At 51.1% G+C, this 20,516-nt stretch overlaps 2 protein-coding genes across 23 annotated transcripts in view; one reads left to right on the top strand and one right to left on the bottom strand.

The window, feature by feature from the left end:
* DIS3L (DIS3 like exosome 3'-5' exoribonuclease) overlaps positions 1-20,516 on the top strand; it is a 434,009-nt gene that overhangs the window by 50,769 nt on the left and 362,724 nt on the right. The window lies entirely within an intron of this gene.
* MEGF11 (multiple EGF like domains 11) overlaps positions 1-20,516 on the bottom strand; it is a 346,208-nt gene that overhangs the window by 41,711 nt on the left and 283,981 nt on the right. For all 22 annotated transcript variants that reach the window (XR_014313379.1, XR_014313380.1, XM_082737052.1 and 19 more), the window contains exon 10: positions 17,095-17,269. Coding sequence is in view for 20 of the 22 variants with exons in the window: in XM_082737052.1 (XP_082593178.1) it covers positions 17,095-17,269 (175 nt within the window). In the remaining 2 variants the exon portion in view is untranslated. The remainder of the gene's footprint in view (positions 1-17,094; positions 17,270-20,516) is intronic.

The following is a 20,516-nucleotide window of genomic DNA, read 5'->3' as shown; positions in this document are numbered from 1 at the left end:
GGTATACATGTATCTGGGGGTATCTGTTTAGGCCTGGGTGGATTTGAGTAGAAATTTGTGACTCCTTCCTCATCTTCCCCACTCCCCTGACCCCAGCTGTATTCCCTCCCCAGTCCTGCCCTGATAGGAATGGGTGCATACATAGTCACTCCCGTCTGAGCACACTGGGGGGTCCTGATTGGCTCCTGTGCCTGCCTCTGCCCTGGGCTGGGAGCTCAGGGAGACAGGGATCTAGTTTTATTCATGTCGAGATTCTCAGGGCTTGAGACCTTGCTGGTACGTAATGGGCCCTCAATAAATGTTGTTGAATCGAAATGAGACGTTTGTGCGTACATGCTGGCTTCTGTGGACAACCAGAAGGCCTGGGCACTTTCCATATGCTTTCTCTCTCCTGCCAGGCAATTCAACAAATGTTTGCTGCATGGGGCCAGTCCTGAGCCAGCTCTGGTAGTGGGTTCCAGGGGCACCCAGGATTCTGACACTCTCTGCCCTGGGGCAGGTCCCAGGTGGTATCCACACAAGCACACGCTTGCCTGCGTCCAGATGTGTCTGAGCTGTCCACAGATTTGCTGTCTCCTCCCTTAGTTAGACAGAAGTTTCATGAGAACAGGGATCTTACCTGTCTGGGTTAGCTCAGTACAGGCACAGAGCACTGGTATTCTACAGTGTAGCACACATGGCTGAGGGGCCCCGGCCGGCCCAGGTTCCATGGCTCCCGTCACACATAGGAAGCGGAATACTGTCTGGTCTAAGGCTCAATCCCATGCTACCACACTGACCCTGGGCCTCTCTGGGGGCCTCTTGTGAAAAGGGAAAGCCAGGCCAGATCCTGCCACTGTCTGCCCAAACCCTGCCTGGCCAGGCTGAGCAGGAGAAGCCCAGGTGGAAAATTAACTTGCTGGCCTCCAGGGCATCTGCTCAAGGAGACAACACCCTCTGAGCTGAACAGGATGGCAGAGATGATCAAGCCCAGGGCCTGTGTGAAAAGAAGACTGTAAGCCAGAGGGCCATGAACTGAGATCTGCAGGCCAGTCCTCCTTTGGGGACGGGCTTCGGGACCACACCCTGTCTGCTCCCCGCCCCCCAGCCCTGGCCCAGACCAGCCCTGAATTCACATCTATTGATCTTTTCACAATCCTGGGAAAAGGACAGGACAAGAGCCCGGCTTGTGAGCTCACATCAGAGGTGAAGTTGGGGAGTTTGCATCTGGCGCCCCCCCGCCCCCGCCGTGCCTCACATAGCTTAGCACTGGCACCCTAACTCCTTCAGCAAGGAGCGCCTCAGGCCCTGTACCAAGTCTTTTCCCCAAGATCCCCATCCAGCATATCACTCATTGCTGTGAAGACAGGGTTCCTTTCTGATGGACTTGGGTTCATGCCGCACAATACACAGACCTTGGTTTCCTATTTGATTATATGCGGTTATTAAAATCAATTTGTCTCCCCAACTTTTTACCACCAAGGACCCCTGTGAGCATCTACCCTCTACAAAGCCCTCTCAGTCTGAAAGACGCTGCTGATACTTTGTGCTGGGGTCTACGGCCAGTCACGTAGCGAACAGGTACAATTTGGCAGTGAACACATACCGTGTGACTCTGGTGGCAGCATCTTGTCCACCAACCATGACCTAGAAATCCCAGTGATGTCACCTACAACCAATCAGAGCTTCTGATGAACATGCGCTCACCTGAACTGTCACAGAGAGTTAATTTAATTCTAATTAAAAGCAAAAGAAAAACCTTGGTGTTTGAGTTTGCTTCATCCCAGGTGATGGAAGGCTGCCTGCTGGCTCTGGGAAATGTCCAAAACCTCTCTTGCCCACCTGCTACAGCCTTTTTGCAAGGCACTAGCTGGGAACCACTGGCTGGGTTGTCTCTAAGGGCCCTCCAGTTTGGACTCTGAACATTTTCTCGCCTGCAGGAGGGGTTTCAGCCCGAAGAAGGGAAGAACAATAGAAATGGAGGCCCAGGGTTGGGGAGTCCCCGTGGGGCTCTACCAATCACACCAGCTAGGTGACCACCTCCTCTGCTAATGCATGGCCTGGGCCTGCCCACATACCATCCATAACATGAGTGGGGCGGGGGGAACAGCCCATTATACTAGAGCTGGAAGGACTTTGAGAATCACTTGCTCCAGGTGCCTTGTTTTAGAGGTAAGGAAACTGAGGCTAAGAGAGGGGAAGTGTCTTGCCCAAGGCCATACGGCCAATGCCAAGCAGGGAGGAGCTTGGAACCTGAATCTCTTGGCTCTCATTTCAAGCACGGGGTCTTAACAGCCTAGCTGGACTCAAACTCTCAGAGAGCCTATGCTGCCCCTGTTCATACGGACGGACAGCACACTCACCACCAAAGCATACAACGTCCTCGAGACATGGCCCTGACCTTGAGGAAGGGCTGCCTGCTGAAGCCCAGATGCTTTGGGGCTTTCTCAGCACCCGGAAGTTGATGCCCGAGTATCCTTACATCCCTCACAGAGCTCACACCCTGCAGCCCCTGGAAGAGAGGAGCCCTCACTCAGGGAGGGGTTCCCCAGGTTCCAACTTCTGCTAGAGGAAAGCCTACCAGTCCTGTTCAGCGTCTCCACTCTGTGAATGGACGATGGATGTGAGCGCTTCTTCCCATCCAAAGGCCCGTTAATTATAGATGCAGCATTGGCTATTAACATCTTGAACTTGATTTGAAAGAGCTACTGCCAGAATGGAACCCCTGGAGCTGGTCCTGCTAAAGAGATGCAAATCTCCCCCACCCGTCCACCTGCCTTACTGCATGACAGGGCAGCAGAGGCCCAGACCCCAGTGGGTAATGAGCTATATGTTCTATTAAATTTGTTTCAAATGCTATTTATTGAATTTTCTCCCCTGCAATATGCTGCTTTGTAGTTTGGCCCTGTTTGGGAAAATTAATCAGCAGCTGGGCTTCTTGTGTGGACCATCCATTTTCCTTGCAAGGGGCCAGAGGTTAATGAGTAGTTTTTGAAGTGGGAGGAGGAGGGGGATGGGAGGTGGTGGACCCTCCCTCTCACAAAAGAAGGAGGCAATGTTGCAAGTTCCTTCCTGGGTCCCCCTTAAATATGTGGGTAGGAGGCAGGGTGAACAGAGTGGAACTGGATTCTCGAGATCCAGGCTGGGCTGGCGGGCATCTCCTGCCAGCCTATGGGAGCTAGACAGAAAGGACTCTGGAACAGCCAGCCAGGGAAGCCACCCTGCCCCACCTGTCTTCTTGTTGGACAAGTATGGACGGCTTAGGTAAGAGAGGGCCCTGCACCTCGGGTCAGAATATGTGGTATAAGCGAGGCTTACACGTGGGTGTAAGTGAGCACTGGCTCATGGTGATGAGGCCTCATGCATCCCATCCATTTAGCTCACAGACCTTTACTGGCTGCTCCTGTTCCTCTCTCCTCTACTAACCCTGGAGGTTCAGGTTGATCTTGGGTGTCCAACCTCATGTCCCTACCAGCCACGCACACGCGGACTATTCTTTACAAAGCCCCCTCCACGCAGGGCTCCACTCCTTGCCAAGCAGAGTGCCAGCCCTGGGCTGCTAGCTCTCCCCCTGCCCACCCTTCTCAGTGATCCCCACTCCCAGCTCCCAGGCTCAGGCAGAGCGAGTCCCAGAGAGAGAGCCTCATTTATGATTTTCCGGGGAGGAAGAATGACACATGGTCCACAAGGCAGAGAGAGAACAGCTTGGACCGAACGCCAACTGCAGAGGCCTCTCCAAAGCAGAGAAACCTCACTGGACCTAATTAGCGTGCCACTGATAAAGCAGCAACTGACAGCGGATGCATGTTGGGGAAAAGAAACTCTGCATAAGGCATGAAGAGCAGAGGGTCAGAGAGATGAGAGGGAGAGAAGGCTAGAAGCCACTCGTCACATCCATTCCCACCCCCGCCTCCCCAAGCTGAGGGGGGAATGCCCAGGGTCATTCTGTCTGGCTCCCAAGGGGGAAATGGGTGGAAGAGGGCTGAAGATTAGGCCTGGAAGCCATCTCTTTTTGACCATCCTAAATGAACTGGCTGTCAGCCTTGAGAAGCTACCATCCAGATCAAGACCCCAGGACGACAGGCGTAAATCCTCTCTCCAACCTGCTCTGCACCACCTGCAGTGCATGTATGCATCTAGTATATGTGGAACCCGCATGTACTGTTCATGTGACATGCATCATGAGTGTATACTACTGCTCATGCACACACGTACACACGCACACATGCACACGTGCGCACACACACACACAGTTCTCACCAGAAACAGGATGCAGAACATCTGAAGTAGGGAGGTGGCCCTCTCGTGCCAGTGTCACCTTGTGCTCTGGTCCCACTCCGTGTTCTGCAAACCCTCTCCTCTGTGCTCATGAGAATCTCCCCTAATGCCCCACAGTAGGCTCTCCCAGCAGGGAAGAAGCAGGGTTTTCCTGGCACTTTTTGAAACCACTAAGGAAATCGTGAAACCCTGTTTAGAGCGATTGGGGCTGTAGGCCATCCATGCTTTCCCAGGACCTCTTGAAGATTTGGTTCAGCCTTGGCAGGGGAGCCTTTTCCTGTCCTCGGAAGGCCGATGGCAGAGACCCTGATCCTCTATGGCCGGAATCCTCCCCACCCCCAGTCCCTCAGGGAGCACATGAGCTGGCCTGGGTGCAGGGGGCAGGGCAGGGAGAGGGGGATGAGGCCTAGAGTGGGGAGAGTGAAGCTGCCTTAGGAGGTGAGACTTACAGAGGCTGAGGCCCTCCGTGTGTGCCATGCTGATAGCGTGCCTGGTCACCAGCAGTGGTGTCACCATTGTCTTCACTGTACCCAGTGCCCTTTCAGAGGGTATGTGTTATCTGCTGGTTGCTGGCACCCGCCCCAGGCTCATGCACGCTCACATGGCCTGTTATTCTACCATCTTAGCTTTATTCCTTTAAGTTCTAAAGGCCTTCGGGCTTTAGGGGTCTCCTGACATAAGATACAAATGCCCCTTAAGACTGATCACCGGAAGCCCCTGGTAGCCATTTCTGCCTCCACCAGCAAGACATCTAACACCTAACGTATAGGAAGCCACTTAGTATAGGGTGTGGCATACGAGAGGTGCTCAGGACATTGGGGTCCCCAGCATTGCTTAAGTCAATCTGTAAGGATCTACTGGAGCGCTGTGGCTGAGGAGCCAAGGTGGGACAGGAGCCTGGAAGTCAGACCGGCCCAGCCAGAAAGGACTCGAGGGCCAGCCTTCACCCTTTGCCCTAAAGGCAAAGGTGGGTCTGAGAGGAAGTAAGTGACCCAAGGTTCCAGCCTGTTTTAGGAAGCCCCTCCCTGGAAGGTAGGAATCTAGACCACTTCTTTCTTGTTAAGAGAGGCTGAGAACCCAGACTCAGGGAAATGCAGTGGCTTAATGATTGTGGGGTCAGTCATTAAAGAAAAAGTCTAGAACTGACTACAAAAAAAGCCCAGCAGTTGAGACCTGAGAGGCTTTTCCTGGGGAACAGAAGTGGAGTGGAGGAGAAGAGGCTGCCCCTGCGGCCCACACCAACTCCCCTCACATCCTCCAAGCACAGCTTCTCTGCATCCTTCTAAAGCTGGTGCCCTAGGGGTTTTTCAGTCTCTCTGAGGTTTCTCAGCCAACTTCTCATAGAATGCTTCATGACACAGAATGTGGGCCTGGAACATGCTCCCCCCTTAAGACCCTGAGGCCTCGGTGGGGCAGGTTTGAAGGGACCTTAGAGCGGATCTGGCCTCCCTGGAGGAAGGGACGGGGTGGTTTCCAGACTGGGGCAGGGCCTGTCTGGAGCTGCAGGCCAGGGAAAAGAGGGGAGCAAGGCCTCAGAGGGAGATGGGACAGGAGTGGCCCGTCCTGGCAGCATCTGCCTGGCGTCTGGCTCAGCACCGGGCTGGACATGGGCAAGGCCAAGACTCTGAGCTGTGTTAACCACTCTGAGCCTGTTTCTTTGGGTATGACATGGCGGCAGTGCCACCTCACCCCATGAGAGCACATGAGAACACCATAGGAGAACACCGTAGGAGAACACATGAGATGACGGCTAGGCAGTGGCAGAACTGATGAGGGAACAGAAGGCAAGCTGAGGACAAAGCAGAGGCTGACCCCTCCCCCCATCATGGGACATATGTGATATTCCTCAGGCACTCCTGGCTGCCCTAAAGGAAAAACAAATAGTGAACTTGTAGAGATCACAATCCTGCAAGACCTGAGTCTCCCTCGGTTTACAAATGTCAAAGTGATTTACAAGGAAGAGGATTTCTTATTAATAGACTAACTTCCAAAGACCCATAACTCCGTTCTTGAAGCCCTAACATCACCTTCCCCTGCATAAAACTGCGGGAGGCTGAGGCACAGGGAAATGTAAGTAAAGTTAAATTTCTTCTAAGCCTAAAGCTCATTGACAAGGATGGGTGATAGCAGGACTGTGACATTCCTCCAGGAAGCTCAACTATCTTACTCTTAAGGCCTTACTGAAAGGAAAAACAACCTTAACTTGACAATGGCAAGGCCTTAGATATCCTGTAGGTCCTCTTAGCATATGAAAGTCCTTGCAAACCCTCCCTTTTCCTAACCTCCCCCTTTGTGGCAGTATATAACCAGCCAACCCTCACAACCCTAGGCCTGCAGCTCTTTCTGCCCAAACTGTCCTGTCCTTGTGCTCCAATAAGCCACCATTTTGCACCAAAGACGCCTCAAGAATTCTGGGTCATCGGCTGTGAACTCTACCCCACTGAATCTCACTTATGTTCTAAAACTCCATTAGAACTGCCATGCGGACGGGGGTCCTGGTGGGGACTGGGCCCTCCAGCCACACCACCACCGGGCAAGCTGACCCTTCCCCTGAACTACTTGATGGATGCCTGATCATGCTCCTGTTTGAGGCTACTTTCAATTTTGGCTCTCTTGGCTAGAGCACCCCCATGCTCATGGTTAAGGATTTATACTGGAGGAGGGGGCTAGGGAGCCAGCAAGGATCCTTTGGGGTTTGCCCACAGAAAAAGCAGGGCATAGAGGTTCCAAGGGGACCTTGGGCATTTTATTTTTTCCAGTTTTAACGGGGATAACTGACAAACTTGGGGCAAGTTATTAACCTCTCTGTGCCTCAGTTTTCCTATCTATAAAATGGGGATGTAGAACTTTCCTCCAAGGGCAGTGCTGAAGATTAAATAAGTTGACTCATGTAAACTTCTCAGAACAGGCCTGGCCCTGAGGAAGTGCTGTAATGCTTTAGGCATTTTGATTATTACACATGGTTCCCAAGAGCCCTGGCCACGGCAGAGGTGAGGAGAGATACTGAGAGTTTCCAGCACTGGGCCATGTTCGTGGTGCCTGCCCTGTTTCCCCTCACCCAGTTGGTGAGCTTCAAAGTTGGGTTCCCCCAGCTCAAAGCCCATGCTCTCCCCACTGAGCCCAGAAGCCTCTACCTAAGAACTGTGGGGAGAAATGGGAACCCGCAACTACCAAGCACGTACTATATGCTGAGTTCTCAGACAATGACATCCCCGTCTCCACACACGAGGTATGGAGGTCAAGTGCAGCACTGTTTTGTCATGCCCCTGCTCAGGGGCTCCCTCTTGCCTGCTGAATTCAGCACAGGACCCCGCTCTGGCACACAAGGCCCTGCCTGCTCTGCTCCTTCTCTCTCCCTCACATTTCCTCCAGCCTCATCTGGGGCACCTGGGCCTGAAGGCTGGAGTGCCCCTTCCTAGCTCCCCTGTGCCAGTCTTAGGAATTCACACCCTTCCTCAGAACTCTGAGGATAGGGTACAATTATTTAGTTTTTGGAAAAATATTTTTGAGGGTTTGTGTGTGTGTGTGTTTGTGTGTGTGTGCGCATTTACCCCCATTATTAGTTTCCTATTAGCTAACCCCACCGTGAAGTAATTTATTCGTGGCCTTTTTCTGCAACATCTTTCATTACCCAGACCAATCACATCTTCTGGCAGGAATCCCTTCCCCTCCCGGGGTGCATAATTACTCCCACAGATGGGATTATTGGTGCTAATGACTAAGTGGGGAGATGGCTAGGCGGGGTCTTGGAGCTGGAGGGCAGGGGCAGCTGGAGGGGAGTGGGTTCATCCTTTATTCCAGACTTGCCAGCTTGGCGAGGGGGGTCAGTCCGCGGGCCTAGGGCCCATTGCTCCCCCTCAAGCCTCCACGTGCACACACCTTGGCCCTTCTTCCAGTCCTTCCCAGAACTGTTTCATTTCAGCTTTACCTCTGCCCCAGAAGTCAGGGAACACCTATCTTTATAGAGGATGAAGGTAAGGCACAGAGAGATGAGGTGACTTGGTCAAATATCAAGGTGGCGACAGAGGCAGGGTTGGAGCCCAGTTCGGCCTCCTGGCTGGCCTTCTCCTCAGTACTGACCTCCCCTCCCCTACACAGCCATCCTGAGGCAAGCAGGGCCTTGGAGCCATAAGTCTTGGGTTCGAGGCCCAGCTTGATGTCTTCACAAATCATGATACCCTGGACAAGACTTTAACCGCTCTGAACTTCGGTTTCCTAGTTTCCTCGTCTGTGCCATAAAGCTAACGATTCTCACCCTGCTTTCCTCATGTGAGAGCTGTGAGCCTAACAAGCTCAGGTGTGAGGTGGCCGGGTAAAGCTGAGACGGGCCACCCCAAAGCAGGGAGGGAGACTGAGGGTCCCAGCCGACCTCTCCTCAAAGACAAAGCAAGGGAGGGCACTAGGCTCCCACTGAGAAATGAGATTGTGGGGACTGTCCCCTTCCTCAGAAAAGCCCTGAGAGTGTCTCCAAGCTGCTTATTTCCTACAGACCCACAACCCTCTCCTTTCCAGATGGTTTAGGTTTGTGGCTCAAACTGCAGGCTCTGGGTTCAGACAGGTGCAGGCTCAGCTCCTGGTGGCCACTTACCAACCAGGGAAGGGCACTTCATCTCTCTGAGCCCAGGTTTCCTCATCTGCAAACTGGGGATCCTGACAGCCCGAACCCGCAGGGCGGTTGTGAGGATTACACAAAGTAACAAAGAGGAGGGGGCCTGTCACAGTCCCCCGGTGCTCCAAGGGTGGGCTTTCACACCCCACTTGTCAGCTTCCTCCAGACCCTTCAGGTCAGCTCCTCTGATGATGGCCCAGCTCCACCCTCCTGAATCTGTGGGGTGGTGGACCCTGGAGTTGGCAGAGGCAGAAATCCCATTGACTCCAGAGACTTGGACAAAAAGAACACGGCAGCAGCTCTAAGCATGGATGCCTCAGCTCCCACACCCTCTTCTGCCTGCCTGCAGAGAGCTCTAGGCTCCAGGCCTGGACCAGAGCCCCAGCTCCAGACCCCAATAACAAGGGCACTGTTAAAGACGTGAGGAGCATGGCAGCGAGAGGATGGCGTGACATGGCGGTGTTATGTTTCTGAAACAGAAGAGTCAGCAGTTTTCCCTAATAAAGCCACAAACCACAGGGTCCCAGAGCGGGAAGGCTGGACTCTGCCTTAGTGACATAAACCCAATTTTCCTTACTTTGCTCTGTGGATTAATTGCCAACATGATTTAACACTCTGGTGACCGTTCCCCCAGCCCCATCCCTCTCTGCCCTGGGAAAAATCCATAGATATCTGCTCTGGGGATAGCAAACTCAGGAGAAGGAGGTACTCAGAGAGGCTGAGTACATCACCCAAGTACACACATCTGAGGGACAGACATGGGATTCCAATCCAGGCTGGTCTGACCGCAAAGTCCATGCCTTTGACCTCTTGTGCACCATCCCTACACAGCTCTGTCAGGGACCTCCACAATCATTTATTGAGCATTTGCTACATGCCAGCCTTGGCTTGAAACATTATATATATTTACCTAATTCAATCTTAAGAACCCTAGAACACGGTACTATTATTTACCCCATTTTGTAGATGAACAACCAAGGTTTGAGAAGGATAAGTAACTGGGCCAAGGCCACCCGGCAGGCGAGGACATAGGATAGGAGTGCTGGAGTGGGGCACGTATGTGTATTTGTATTTTTCAATCACTTCTGCTCGTTTGCACTACTGGTGCAAACTGCTGTTCACACGGGCAGGGCAGCTGGAGGGTGAATTCCTCATCTCTAGTGCAGCAGCCAGAAAATCTTTTATTATAATTAGAAAGCTAGTCAATGGCAGGAGGCGGGGACGGGGCATGGAAAGCGTAGGGCTACTAGCCTGCAGACCTCGGGTTTGAAAAAGAACAAAACAATCAGAACAGGAAACACACACATTCTATACATGACGCCTGGCTGTACTTCCCCAGTGCCCATTTCTCTTCTGGCCCCACAGCTGTCCTCCCTCCTGACTTCCAGGCACGCATTTTGTCCAGCTCTGGGGTGGGGGTTGGGGGAGAGTGACATCTTAAAGGATGTCAGAAACCTTGGAGGAAAATTCAATCACTATTTCACTGATCTGGATTTCCATAACTCTCACCCTTGTCCTGCCTTCTCTGGCCCGACCAGCTGAGGTTTGCGACTGACCTACCGACAGCAGAGAGGAAAGGGAGAAAAATGTGGAAACGAGTTTGTTCACTGGGTGATGGAGTGCCCGCTCCCCTCGCCAGCACACAGGGTTCAATAACAGCAGACAGGGCTTCAAAAAATTGCAGCATAAATAGATGAGCCCTTTAAGGTAATAGAAATTCTGTCATCCAGGGGAGAAATATAGGCCCCGATTCCCATGGGTGGGGACACCGAGCTTCTCTCTCCCGCCTCCCAGGCTCGCCGTACCCATTGTAGCCAGAGCCGAAAGGGAGCATCTGTGCTGAGCAATGGCCAGAGGGTCCCTTATCTCCCAGCCACACGGTTCTACGCAGGGAGGAGGTCCCGGAAATCCAGGCTCTGCTGCTCTGGCAACCTCACAGGCCACTTGCTGCAGGTGCCAAGGTGGCAGCAATTAGTCCGAGAGCAGCCGAGGACGCTCCATCAGCCTGGACAACTAGGTGTGGCCTTAATTAAGGAAAGCTGGTCAGCAGAGGCGTGTGGAGGAGCTGAGAAGCTGGCCTTCTCCCCCGCCCCCTCCAATGATGAGAAAGTCTATTTTCTGTTCCGTGGCTGCCCTTGGGAACCCAAGAGCCCCCGTCAACTCTGCTGCTCCCAACCAGAAGGAAGTTTCAACTAACTCTACTCTCTTCCTCTTGCTTCCTTTTCTCCTTGTACCCCCAAAGAAGGCCTTTGCGCCAGGACCAGTGAGTCTCTTTAGGTAGGGGCCCCGTGGGGTAAACAACAACAGCAGTGGCAGCACTGCCGATAATAATAATGATGATGATGATGGTGATAAGATACCTGAATCTGCCAGGTATTCTAGCAATCTTATACATACTAATTAAGCAGCCCAGTAATCCAACAGACTTTATTATTACTCCCCTTTCCTATATGAGAAAACAAAGGCACAGAGAGGTAAAATATCTTGCCCAAGGTCACACGGCTACTATGCAGCAAAGATGGTATTTGAAGGGAAGGAATCTGGCTCCAGAGTCTCTGAGTAACCACTACATAGTACTGTGTAAGGTAGAAGCTCACATTATTTGCTGCTCACCCCCCACAAACCCCAGAGATGATGCTGGGGAACAGCTGTTCTAGTCCACTGCCAAAACCTGTTTATCTGAACTGCAGAGAAGACAACAAGTATTTTTAAGCGCCAACCCTGGTGGCATGGCCCCTCAAGAAATACCGTGAACTTCCTTCCTATGAAGGTCACTTCTGAAAACTTCTGCTTTCAGGGCATTCATTGCTCTTCCCCCAAATCTCGTTGATTTCAAAGTGAGTATACTGAGTGAGATAGTCATATGGCCAACATGGACCAGGAGGCAAGCAGTTGGGAGAGTGGGTACGGCGTTGGAGGGAGAAAGACTCTGAGCGTAGCCACTTGCTGTGGGAACAGAGGAGATGAAAGGCTTAATTCTGAAGACAGGACTACTCAGGGAAGGCTTCATGGAAGAGGCAGCCTTTGATCTCAGCCCTGAAAGGCTGAGAATGATTTTCTTCAGCTAAGATAAGGACAATGGGGAGGACATTCTAGGAGGAGGGAAAAGCCTGAGAAAAGGCACAGGCAGGGGCCTCAAAGCAGACACTGTGCTTGGGGAAATGTGAGTTATGTGTGGCCATAGGACAGGTTTTTGGCAGGACTTAGCAGGAGGTGGTTAGGGTGGACTAACTAGTTTTAAGGTCAGGTTACAAAGGAATGGGGTTTGAGTTTTGTTTGGTGGGTAATGAGAAGCCATGGAGAAGGATGATGTGATTTCAGCTTCCAAGTGGAGGGCCAGCTCCACCTAGTCCCTTCAACCACAGTTCAGCTTTTCCCTCCTCAAGTCCTGGATTATCCTTCACATGAACACACACAGGACTCTGCTGGCCTGAGCCCCCAGCCATGGGACCCTCACTCTGTCCTTCTCCGCCCCTGCTGTTCCTGGTGTTCTGACTGGGTGAGGAGCCTAGGTTCTAAGAGAACCAGAGCAAACTTGGAACAAGAGCCTCGTGGTTGCTGTCCAAGGTGCTGACACAATGCCACTGCCAATATAAAGCCCTCCCATTTTAATGACTGGTGCCCATAACCCTGTTCCTGTTGGATAGAGACTATCATTATCACTTTACAGATAAGAAATGGAAGTCCTGAAAGTTAGCAGAACCAGAGCTGGAAACCTGGTTTCCCACCTTCCAGTCCAGGATTCTTTTGCCCCACCCACCAGCCCCAGTGCAATTTAGCAAAGCATGCCTCGTGATTCCACTGTTGTTGCCAAGCTAACATATACAATGCTTAGACTTTATTCCTATCTCCAGCCCTATGTCCATTTCCCCAAACATTGACAGGTGTGCTCACCCCACAATGTCTCCTGAGACTGACTGTTCAGGGTGACCCATAGGTGCCTGGGTGTACCTGCTTGGACTTGTAAGTATTCATGACTGTTTGAATCATGCTTGCTCCAACAGAACCCCTGGGTGTAGCTCATCTTGACACTCTCCTTGACAGGAGGGGTGCTGGGCTTAGAAGAAGCACTATTCCCCTACTACTCTTACAGTGCACCAATAATTACTACCATCTTACTGGGTGCTTACTGTGTCCCAGGCCCTGAATGGCAAACTTTCTGTATGAAGCTTCTCAGTCTCATGACAAAGTTTTCTCTTAACAAATGAGGAAACTTGGGCTTAGGCAGGGTAAGTGACCTGCCAGCAGGCAGAGTGGGGATTGGAGGGCAAGGATCTGAACTCAGGTTTGTGTGGTTCCATGTTGACCTGTCAATTAAAGCCTATCATCTAACCTGTGAGAGTTCAGTGGCTTTGTGATCCTGGGCAAAGTCACATATCCTGTTTGAATTTCAGCTCATTTTCAAGTTGAGGAACATGAAAGCACACCTCCATCACGCTCTTGTGAGCGACAGAGATGAGGCATGCAGCAAGGACTTCTAAGTGTTTGCTACTGGTGTGAATATGATTATTGCTAAGCACAAGCTCTTTGAAGACTAGAAGGGTGTCTGATTAGCCCTTTCCATACCCCCAGCTGTCCCTCCCCAAATCCTTGGCAGAGTAAATGTCTAGTGCTCTGGGAAAGAAGGAGAAAGAGTGTGAGGGCCAGCACACCTGGAATGCCAGGTGGGGCTTGCTCCTGCCCCATATTCTCATGGTCTCTGCAGAGTTTGGGGACCACCTGGCTGGAGCAGGCATGTCACTGGACTCCCTGGGGTGGTTCTAGACCACCTAGTAGTGTTCCTCGCATCTCTGTTGAGTCTGAGGCCCATTCCCAGCCCTCAGAGACTCTGCTTTCCTAAAGCTATCCTGGCATCCTCCCTGTACAGCAGTGGGCAGGACAGGCTCTGGCGAGAGGGGCCAGCTGGGAATGTGGCCTCATATCCATTGCCATGTTTGCTACTCACATCTGATAGCAGGCAGGATGGACGTGACTCCCATCTTACAGAGGAGGAAACTGAGGCGAAGCAAAATGAGGGCACATGGCCAAAGTTAGTGAGCCTAGGATCGAGGTCTCCAAATACTCAGAAAAGGGCTCTTTTAATTAACTAATTAACTGTTCATCCTAAATATCTTTCAAGGAAAAGGGCAGCTGCATAAATTTATAGACTAACTATCAAATAAAGGCACTGCTAATTATTATTGATGGCAAGGCATTCTAGGGAGGGTCTCAGCCAAGTCTGCCCTGCTGATCGCCTCAATCCCTGACCCTGACCAGAGCTCGCTAATTGCAGGAAGTTGCATTCGTTCAGAAGCTGGGGTGAAGGCAACAGTAATGAGTTCCCTCTTGGAGTCTGGTGCATGCAGGAATGAGTCACGCTGGATGAGAACAATTGACTGTTCTGTAATCACCTCCAGCAGCTCCTGCTCAACACCCAACAGGGCCCCAGAAGAGCCTTTCCAGGTATAATGAGGCTGGGCAGGAGGAGATGGATGAGAATTCACAGGGTCTCACCAGGGCAGTTTGGCTTACAATCTGTCTTAGCCCCGAGCCCCAGGCAGGTGGGACTTCACAAAGAGATGATTCCTGCAAGTGCCAAGTCTCCTAAAGTTCAAGGGCAGGAAGTCATTTGCATCCCAGATGGGAGGAAGAGAAGCAGTGGGCTGGCCTCCAGCCTGCAGGAGCCCTGGCCTGGGGGCAGTGGGCGCACAGACACTGGCCTCTCTAGCCCTTGAAGGGGGCTAATTCTTCCTTCTATTGAGGAACAATGAACAGGCAGGCAGTTGGGGTGAGGAAAAGGAACATGGGACTCTCGTTAGGCCCATATACAATGTATACAACCTTTCCTTTGGCAAACACACAGACACAGACAGACAGACAGACAGACACACACACACACACACACACTCTCTCTCTCTCTCTCTCTCTCTCACCTCTCACATATATCCTCTCCTTGCTCCTACTTCCCTTTATTTTCTCCATAAGGGCTGCTTCCTGACTCGGTCCATGGAATCCACATTGTGGAGCATCTTAGAAACCATTGTGTTCATTTCCCCTGCACACTTATCCTTTACAGATGAAGGAATTGGGACCCTGAGAGAGAAAGCCACCTGCCCAAAGTCACAGTAGCAAAACTGGGACCAGGGTCAGAAGGCCCCACTAATGGCTCTGGTGTGGGCAGTTCATCTCCTGATCACTTGACTGTGTAAGATTTTTAATCCCAACCAACTACTCTCTCCTACCCAAAGCCCAAAACCGAGGGCACTCCATTTTTCTGTGGAAGCGATGGCCAGAGCTCACACCAATGAAGGTAAATTAGAAAGGAGACCCGCAAGAGGAACTGACTTCTTTCTCTTTCAAAGATGTCACTAGAGGGGCACTGGGGTGGCTCAGTGGGTTGAAGCCTCTGCCTTTGGCTCAGGTTGGCTCAGGTTGGCTCAGGTTGTGATCCCAGGGTCCTGGGATTGAGCCCTGCATCAGGCTCTCTGCTCAGCAGGGAGCCTGCTTCCTCCTCTCTCTCTCTGTCTGCCTCTCTGCCTGTCTGTCAAATAAATAAATAATATCTTCAAAAGAAAAAAAACGATGTCACTAGAATTCATTTTTACTCAATTTCACCTGCACTAGGGAGGAGGAAGAAGGAACCAGACAGTTTTGTTCTACCCACGACAAACCTGCCCACAAAAGTCCCTATGCAAAGCCACACTTCCACATCATGAGCATGGCTTCCTTGTAGATCAGTGGGTCTCCCCTTGGCAGCATACTAGCCTCAACTAGACCAAATGTATCAGTGTCTCTGGAAAGCAGGGGTGGGGCCCAGGCATCAGTGTTTGCAAAGCTGCCCAGCTGATTCCAAGGCACAGTCCAAGTTGAGCACCACCCCTTCTTACTCAGTGTGAGGCCACTGACCAGCAGCACTGACATCACCTAGAGCTTGTTGCAAAGGCAGACCCTTGGGCCCCACCCCCTTCAATCAGGTTAGAATCTGCAAGGTCAGAAGGCCCACCACCCCTCCATACACTCACTAAAGTGTGGCCAGCACCGGCGGGACTACCTTCTACAGTCTATCTCTCCACCTGGTCACAATTTTGCAAGGCAGGTGTTCCATCCTAAAGGTGAGGAAACTGATTCAGAGAGAGGTTAACTCACTAGCCCAAGGTCACACACTTGGTGATTAGAGCAGAGCCAGGATGTGACCCCAGTCTGGTTCCAAAGGTCATGGTCTGTACCGCACCAACCACTTCCTATAGCACAGCAAAATACATGGCCACAGGGGATTCCTCCTCCCCCACCACGCCCCCACCAGTGCTTGGGACCTCAGACCTGCTGGGCATGCCCTGGGCCTTCGAACAAGATTCCACTTCCAGTGTCAAGTTCCCTAACCTCATAAAAACCAGCATAATTCATGAGAAACCACAAACAGTAAACACGTGGGGGAAAGGTTCACTCTCCCTAGTAATCAGCGAAATGCAAATTAGAACAAAAACATCGAGGAGCCATTTTCTACTGATATAATTAGCAAAAAACAAAAAAAGAAAGAAAGAAGAAAGGAAAGAAAAAAGGATGTTAGCAAAGTTGTTTTGAAATAGGTACATTCGTACATGGCTGTTGGCGGTGTAGATTTATATAACCCTTGAGGAAAGTAATATGGCAACATCCATCAAGAGCCATAAATATATTATGCCCACTGACCCTGGGAATTCACCCTAAGGAAATAATTCAATAGGAGAGGAAAAGCTGTTTGTAGGAAGATGCTTATTGCAACATTTGCTGTGAACATTGGAAACAACTCAATATTCAGCAGTAAGGGATGGTTGAGTAAACTGGGGGGGGGGGTAACGGCAGCTCCTGCAGGGGTATGCAGCTATTTAAAATGATAATTAAGAACCCCAAGCAGCAAATGTGGGTGAAAGCAAGTAGAATGCAAAACTGTGTGTGTGTGTGTGTGTGTGTGTGTACTGTGGTTATTACGATGTAAAACACCATGTGTATTGGATTTAGACAGGGAGGAGCTGGATGCAAAGACAACTGGTGTTCCATGGGGAGGGGACAATGGAAAGACCCTCTCCTTCTATTCCATCCACAATTACAGGAACTGGGGGAACTGGTCCTTCGAGAACAGCCTGGGAGCTCTGGGGTCAGAAGTCCTATCTCTGAGTACAGAAACTCGCATCCTTCATCCCTGGGCAAAGGGCCACATTCCCAGAGTCTCCACTCCTGTGTGGGGCTTTGGGAGATCCTTCCCATCTTACCATGAAGCCTGGGGCACATGTACAGCTCCCGGTGATGCTGTGGCAGTCAGCGCCATTCTGACAGGTGCAAGGCAGACGGCAGCCGTTGCCGTAGTAGCCAGCGGGGCAGGACTCATTGCAGTGCTGGCCAGACCAGCCTGGCTGGCAGGTGCACGCTCCAGTGACTGGGTGGCAGCTGAGCAAATGAGAGAAGAAAGAGAGAACAGTCTGGCTGGGGAGCCAGCCCTGTCCCACCCTCCGCCCATCCCAGCTCTGGTCGCCAGGGCAGCAGGATCCATGGGTCTGAGGTTAAATTGCTTATTGCCTTGTCAGAAGGTGCCAAAGTCACACGGCCTTAATGGCCCCAAGAAACTAGGGCTCACGGTAATTATATAATTCGCCTCAAGTCACATAGCGAGGAAGCAACAAAATCAGGATTATGACACAAGTCTTCTGATTTCCAAAGAAGTGCTCTAACATAAGTACACAGAGTCCAAAGAAGAAGGCAGCCTTCTTCAGTCCCTTCTCTAGGACTAGTGCCTTCTATAGCCCTTCTCTAGAAATGCAGAGCCTTGTACCCAGGGCAGATGCCTGGTGTGAGGGCAGGCACAAGTCGGCTACAGTGAGACCCAGTGGTTCTGCAGATTATAGGTACTCTGCAGACATTTGCTAAGGTAAAATGAGACCTCAGGGCAGATGGGGCCTCCTGCCTCTGGCAATGTCTACACTGGAGAGAATACCTTCCAACTGGGCTTTGCTAGTTCTTTTTCAGAGTGAGTGTGATTGTCTCCACTCCCTCTCTCTCTAGGCCAGAGGCAGGGGCTGCCCGGCATGACCCTTAGAGAGTAGGGCAACCCCTGGCTAGCAGAGGTGTGATCCAACAGCTGCTATCCATTCATGATCAGAAGCGATGCCGGTGTGGACCGTGTGGACTTCTCAGCAATTCTGTGGCCAGGGTAAACGCCCAATGGCCCCAGCTAGAGTGTCTGAAATCCATTACTACATTTGCTCAGAGCCCAACCTTTCCCTGGGCTGCTCCCAGCTACACCAGGGCAGGGGTATTAAAGTTGGCGCATTCCTGGGATGTCTGAGACTCCTCTAATGGCAATTTGGCTTGAAGACTCCCAATCTTGACAGTCTGTCTTAGAACAGTGATACAGACTAAGGCTTTCCACCCAGCCTTCCTTCCTTCCCTCTCTCTCCTCCACATGGGTGAGACCTACACCACAGTCTGATGTTTTCCTAGCTGCCCCAGTCCCCCCCCCCCCGCATTTCCCCTCAAAGCTGTCTCCCTAGTAAATCTCTTGCACATGGGGAGAACCCACGGAGAATACTCCAGAGAAGATGCTGGATGGTAGAGACAAGCCAATCTCCCTAGAGTCCCTGTGTCACCCGCCTCTCAGCTCTGGGGTCCAGCTCAAGGTATAGGATCAAAAGCAGCTTGCTCTGGGCTGGCAGGGGAGCGTGGGTACAAGTCTTGGTTCTATTAAATTCCAGAAGGACACAGGCTTCATCTCCCTGGGTCACTGGTGGACGCCCAGTGCCTGGCTTGTATTCACTTTCCAGTTAAGTATCTGGGAGTGAACAGTACTTTCACTATGAGTAATTATTGTCTGTGTCTATTGACTTGCTTATCATCTGTCTCCCCGACCAGGAGGCAGCTCCAAGGGGAAGGCCCTTTGTCTATTTCACCTTTCTCTGTATTGTACCCCAGGGCTCCCGCAGAGTCCCTGGCACACTGGAGATGCTCAGTACATATTTGGCAAATGAATTAATGAACACACTAATTGTGTGAAGCCCAGCCAAGCTCTCTTCCGGGAGCCCTGGTTTTCTCACAGAAAATGAGGGATGGATGGGAGCAGACAGCTCCTGAACAGTAAGTGCAAGCAGATAATAATCATTTTGGAAAATGTTTAGTCTCGTTAATTACCAAGTCAAACTAACAACTGGATATCACTTTTTCTCTATCAAAATAGTAAAGTTTGTTTTGTTTTGTTTTGTTTTAAAGAAAAAGGACAATACTCAATGCTGATAAAGGGTTCTGGAAAACTATTTGGGCTTATGTATCAAGAGTTCTAAATATATTCAGACCGTTTGGTCTTAGAATTCCATTTCTAAGATTCTATTCTAAGGAAATAATGAGAGTTGTGGGGAAAGATTTATGCACAGAAATGTTCCCTAAAGCATTATTTATAACAGTGGGGAAATGTAAGAAATTTAAACAATAATGTGACCAGGCTAGAAAAGCACCAGGCACTTCACACATATTTCTAATCTTCAGATAAGCCTGCTAGTTGGGTACGAGAGCCTCTATTTTACAGATGGGACTTGGAGGTTATATGACTTGCCCAAGGTCACACAGCTAAGTCAGTGGCAGTGGGGAATCGAGCCCAGGTCTGTTTGATGGCCTCATGTCGCCCCGACAACAAAGGGCTCGTTAAACGAATTATGACAGTTCATATGAAAGGATGTCAGAGAAGTACTCAAGTCTGTCACTAACAAGTCTGTTTTCCAGACTTGTTAGTGTCAGAAGGTGAAGTGAATTAAGCAAATTATATACAAAGTCATGATCTAAAATATGGGGAAAAGGAAGATATACATATAGAGAGATAGATAGAGGTACAGATATAAATATAGATATCTGTATCTATCTATCTATCTATCTATCTATCTATCTATATATCTTGACATAGGCGAAGAACAAGCAAGTCACAACAAAATGGTTTTGGGGCTCATCTCTGGGTTGAGAAATTATGAGGGATTCAAAACTTTTTCTTAAATTTCTATGTATTCTTGAACTTCCCCAAACTGAGCCTGTTATAAACAGACATAAAGCAATCAAAACTGTAAATAGGCAGAAAAGAAGAATCATGTAGGGGGCTGGGGGCTGGAAGACTTCCTGACTTTCCTGGGTCCAGACAAACTCCTCCTTGAGCCCCACACTGTGAGGGGGAAACAGCAGGTTGTATGGGTGCTCTGGGCAGGGACGGCCCCCAGGTGGTGGCCCTGACCTTCAGCCAGACAGACGGGGGCCACACCGCTCTGTCTCAACAGTCGGAGCCATCCCCTTCTTGGATCCAACCTTCCAGGGGCCTCCCCTGGGGTTAGAGGGACTGCCTCAGGGACAGTCCTGGAGAGACCGACACACATGGATCTAGCAAAGGGACCCAGCAGCTTCGGCTGCGGCCATCAGCTCCTCCCAGCCCCCGTGACGTCGAGGGTCTCAGGCAGGCTTCTGCTCTTCCCATCAGTGGATTCTCTCGCCACAGGCGCTGGCTCTCACAGGGACCACCACCCTGGGAGAAGCCTACCGGGCACGTGCCGGCGGGCAAACACTGACTTCTCAGTGCTCCTGCAGTGCTCGCTTGCTGTCTCAGCCGCCAGTGTTTTGGCTGCTCGGGGCTGTGCTCTGTGCCAAATTTACTTTCCACTCTCAGAACCAG

The sequence above is a fragment of the Mustela nivalis genome (assembly GCF_964662115.1).
Source record: "Mustela nivalis genome assembly, chromosome: 6".
Classification (NCBI taxonomy): Eukaryota; Metazoa; Chordata; class Mammalia; order Carnivora; family Mustelidae; genus Mustela; species Mustela nivalis.
This window is presented reverse-complemented; position numbering and strand designations above follow the sequence as displayed.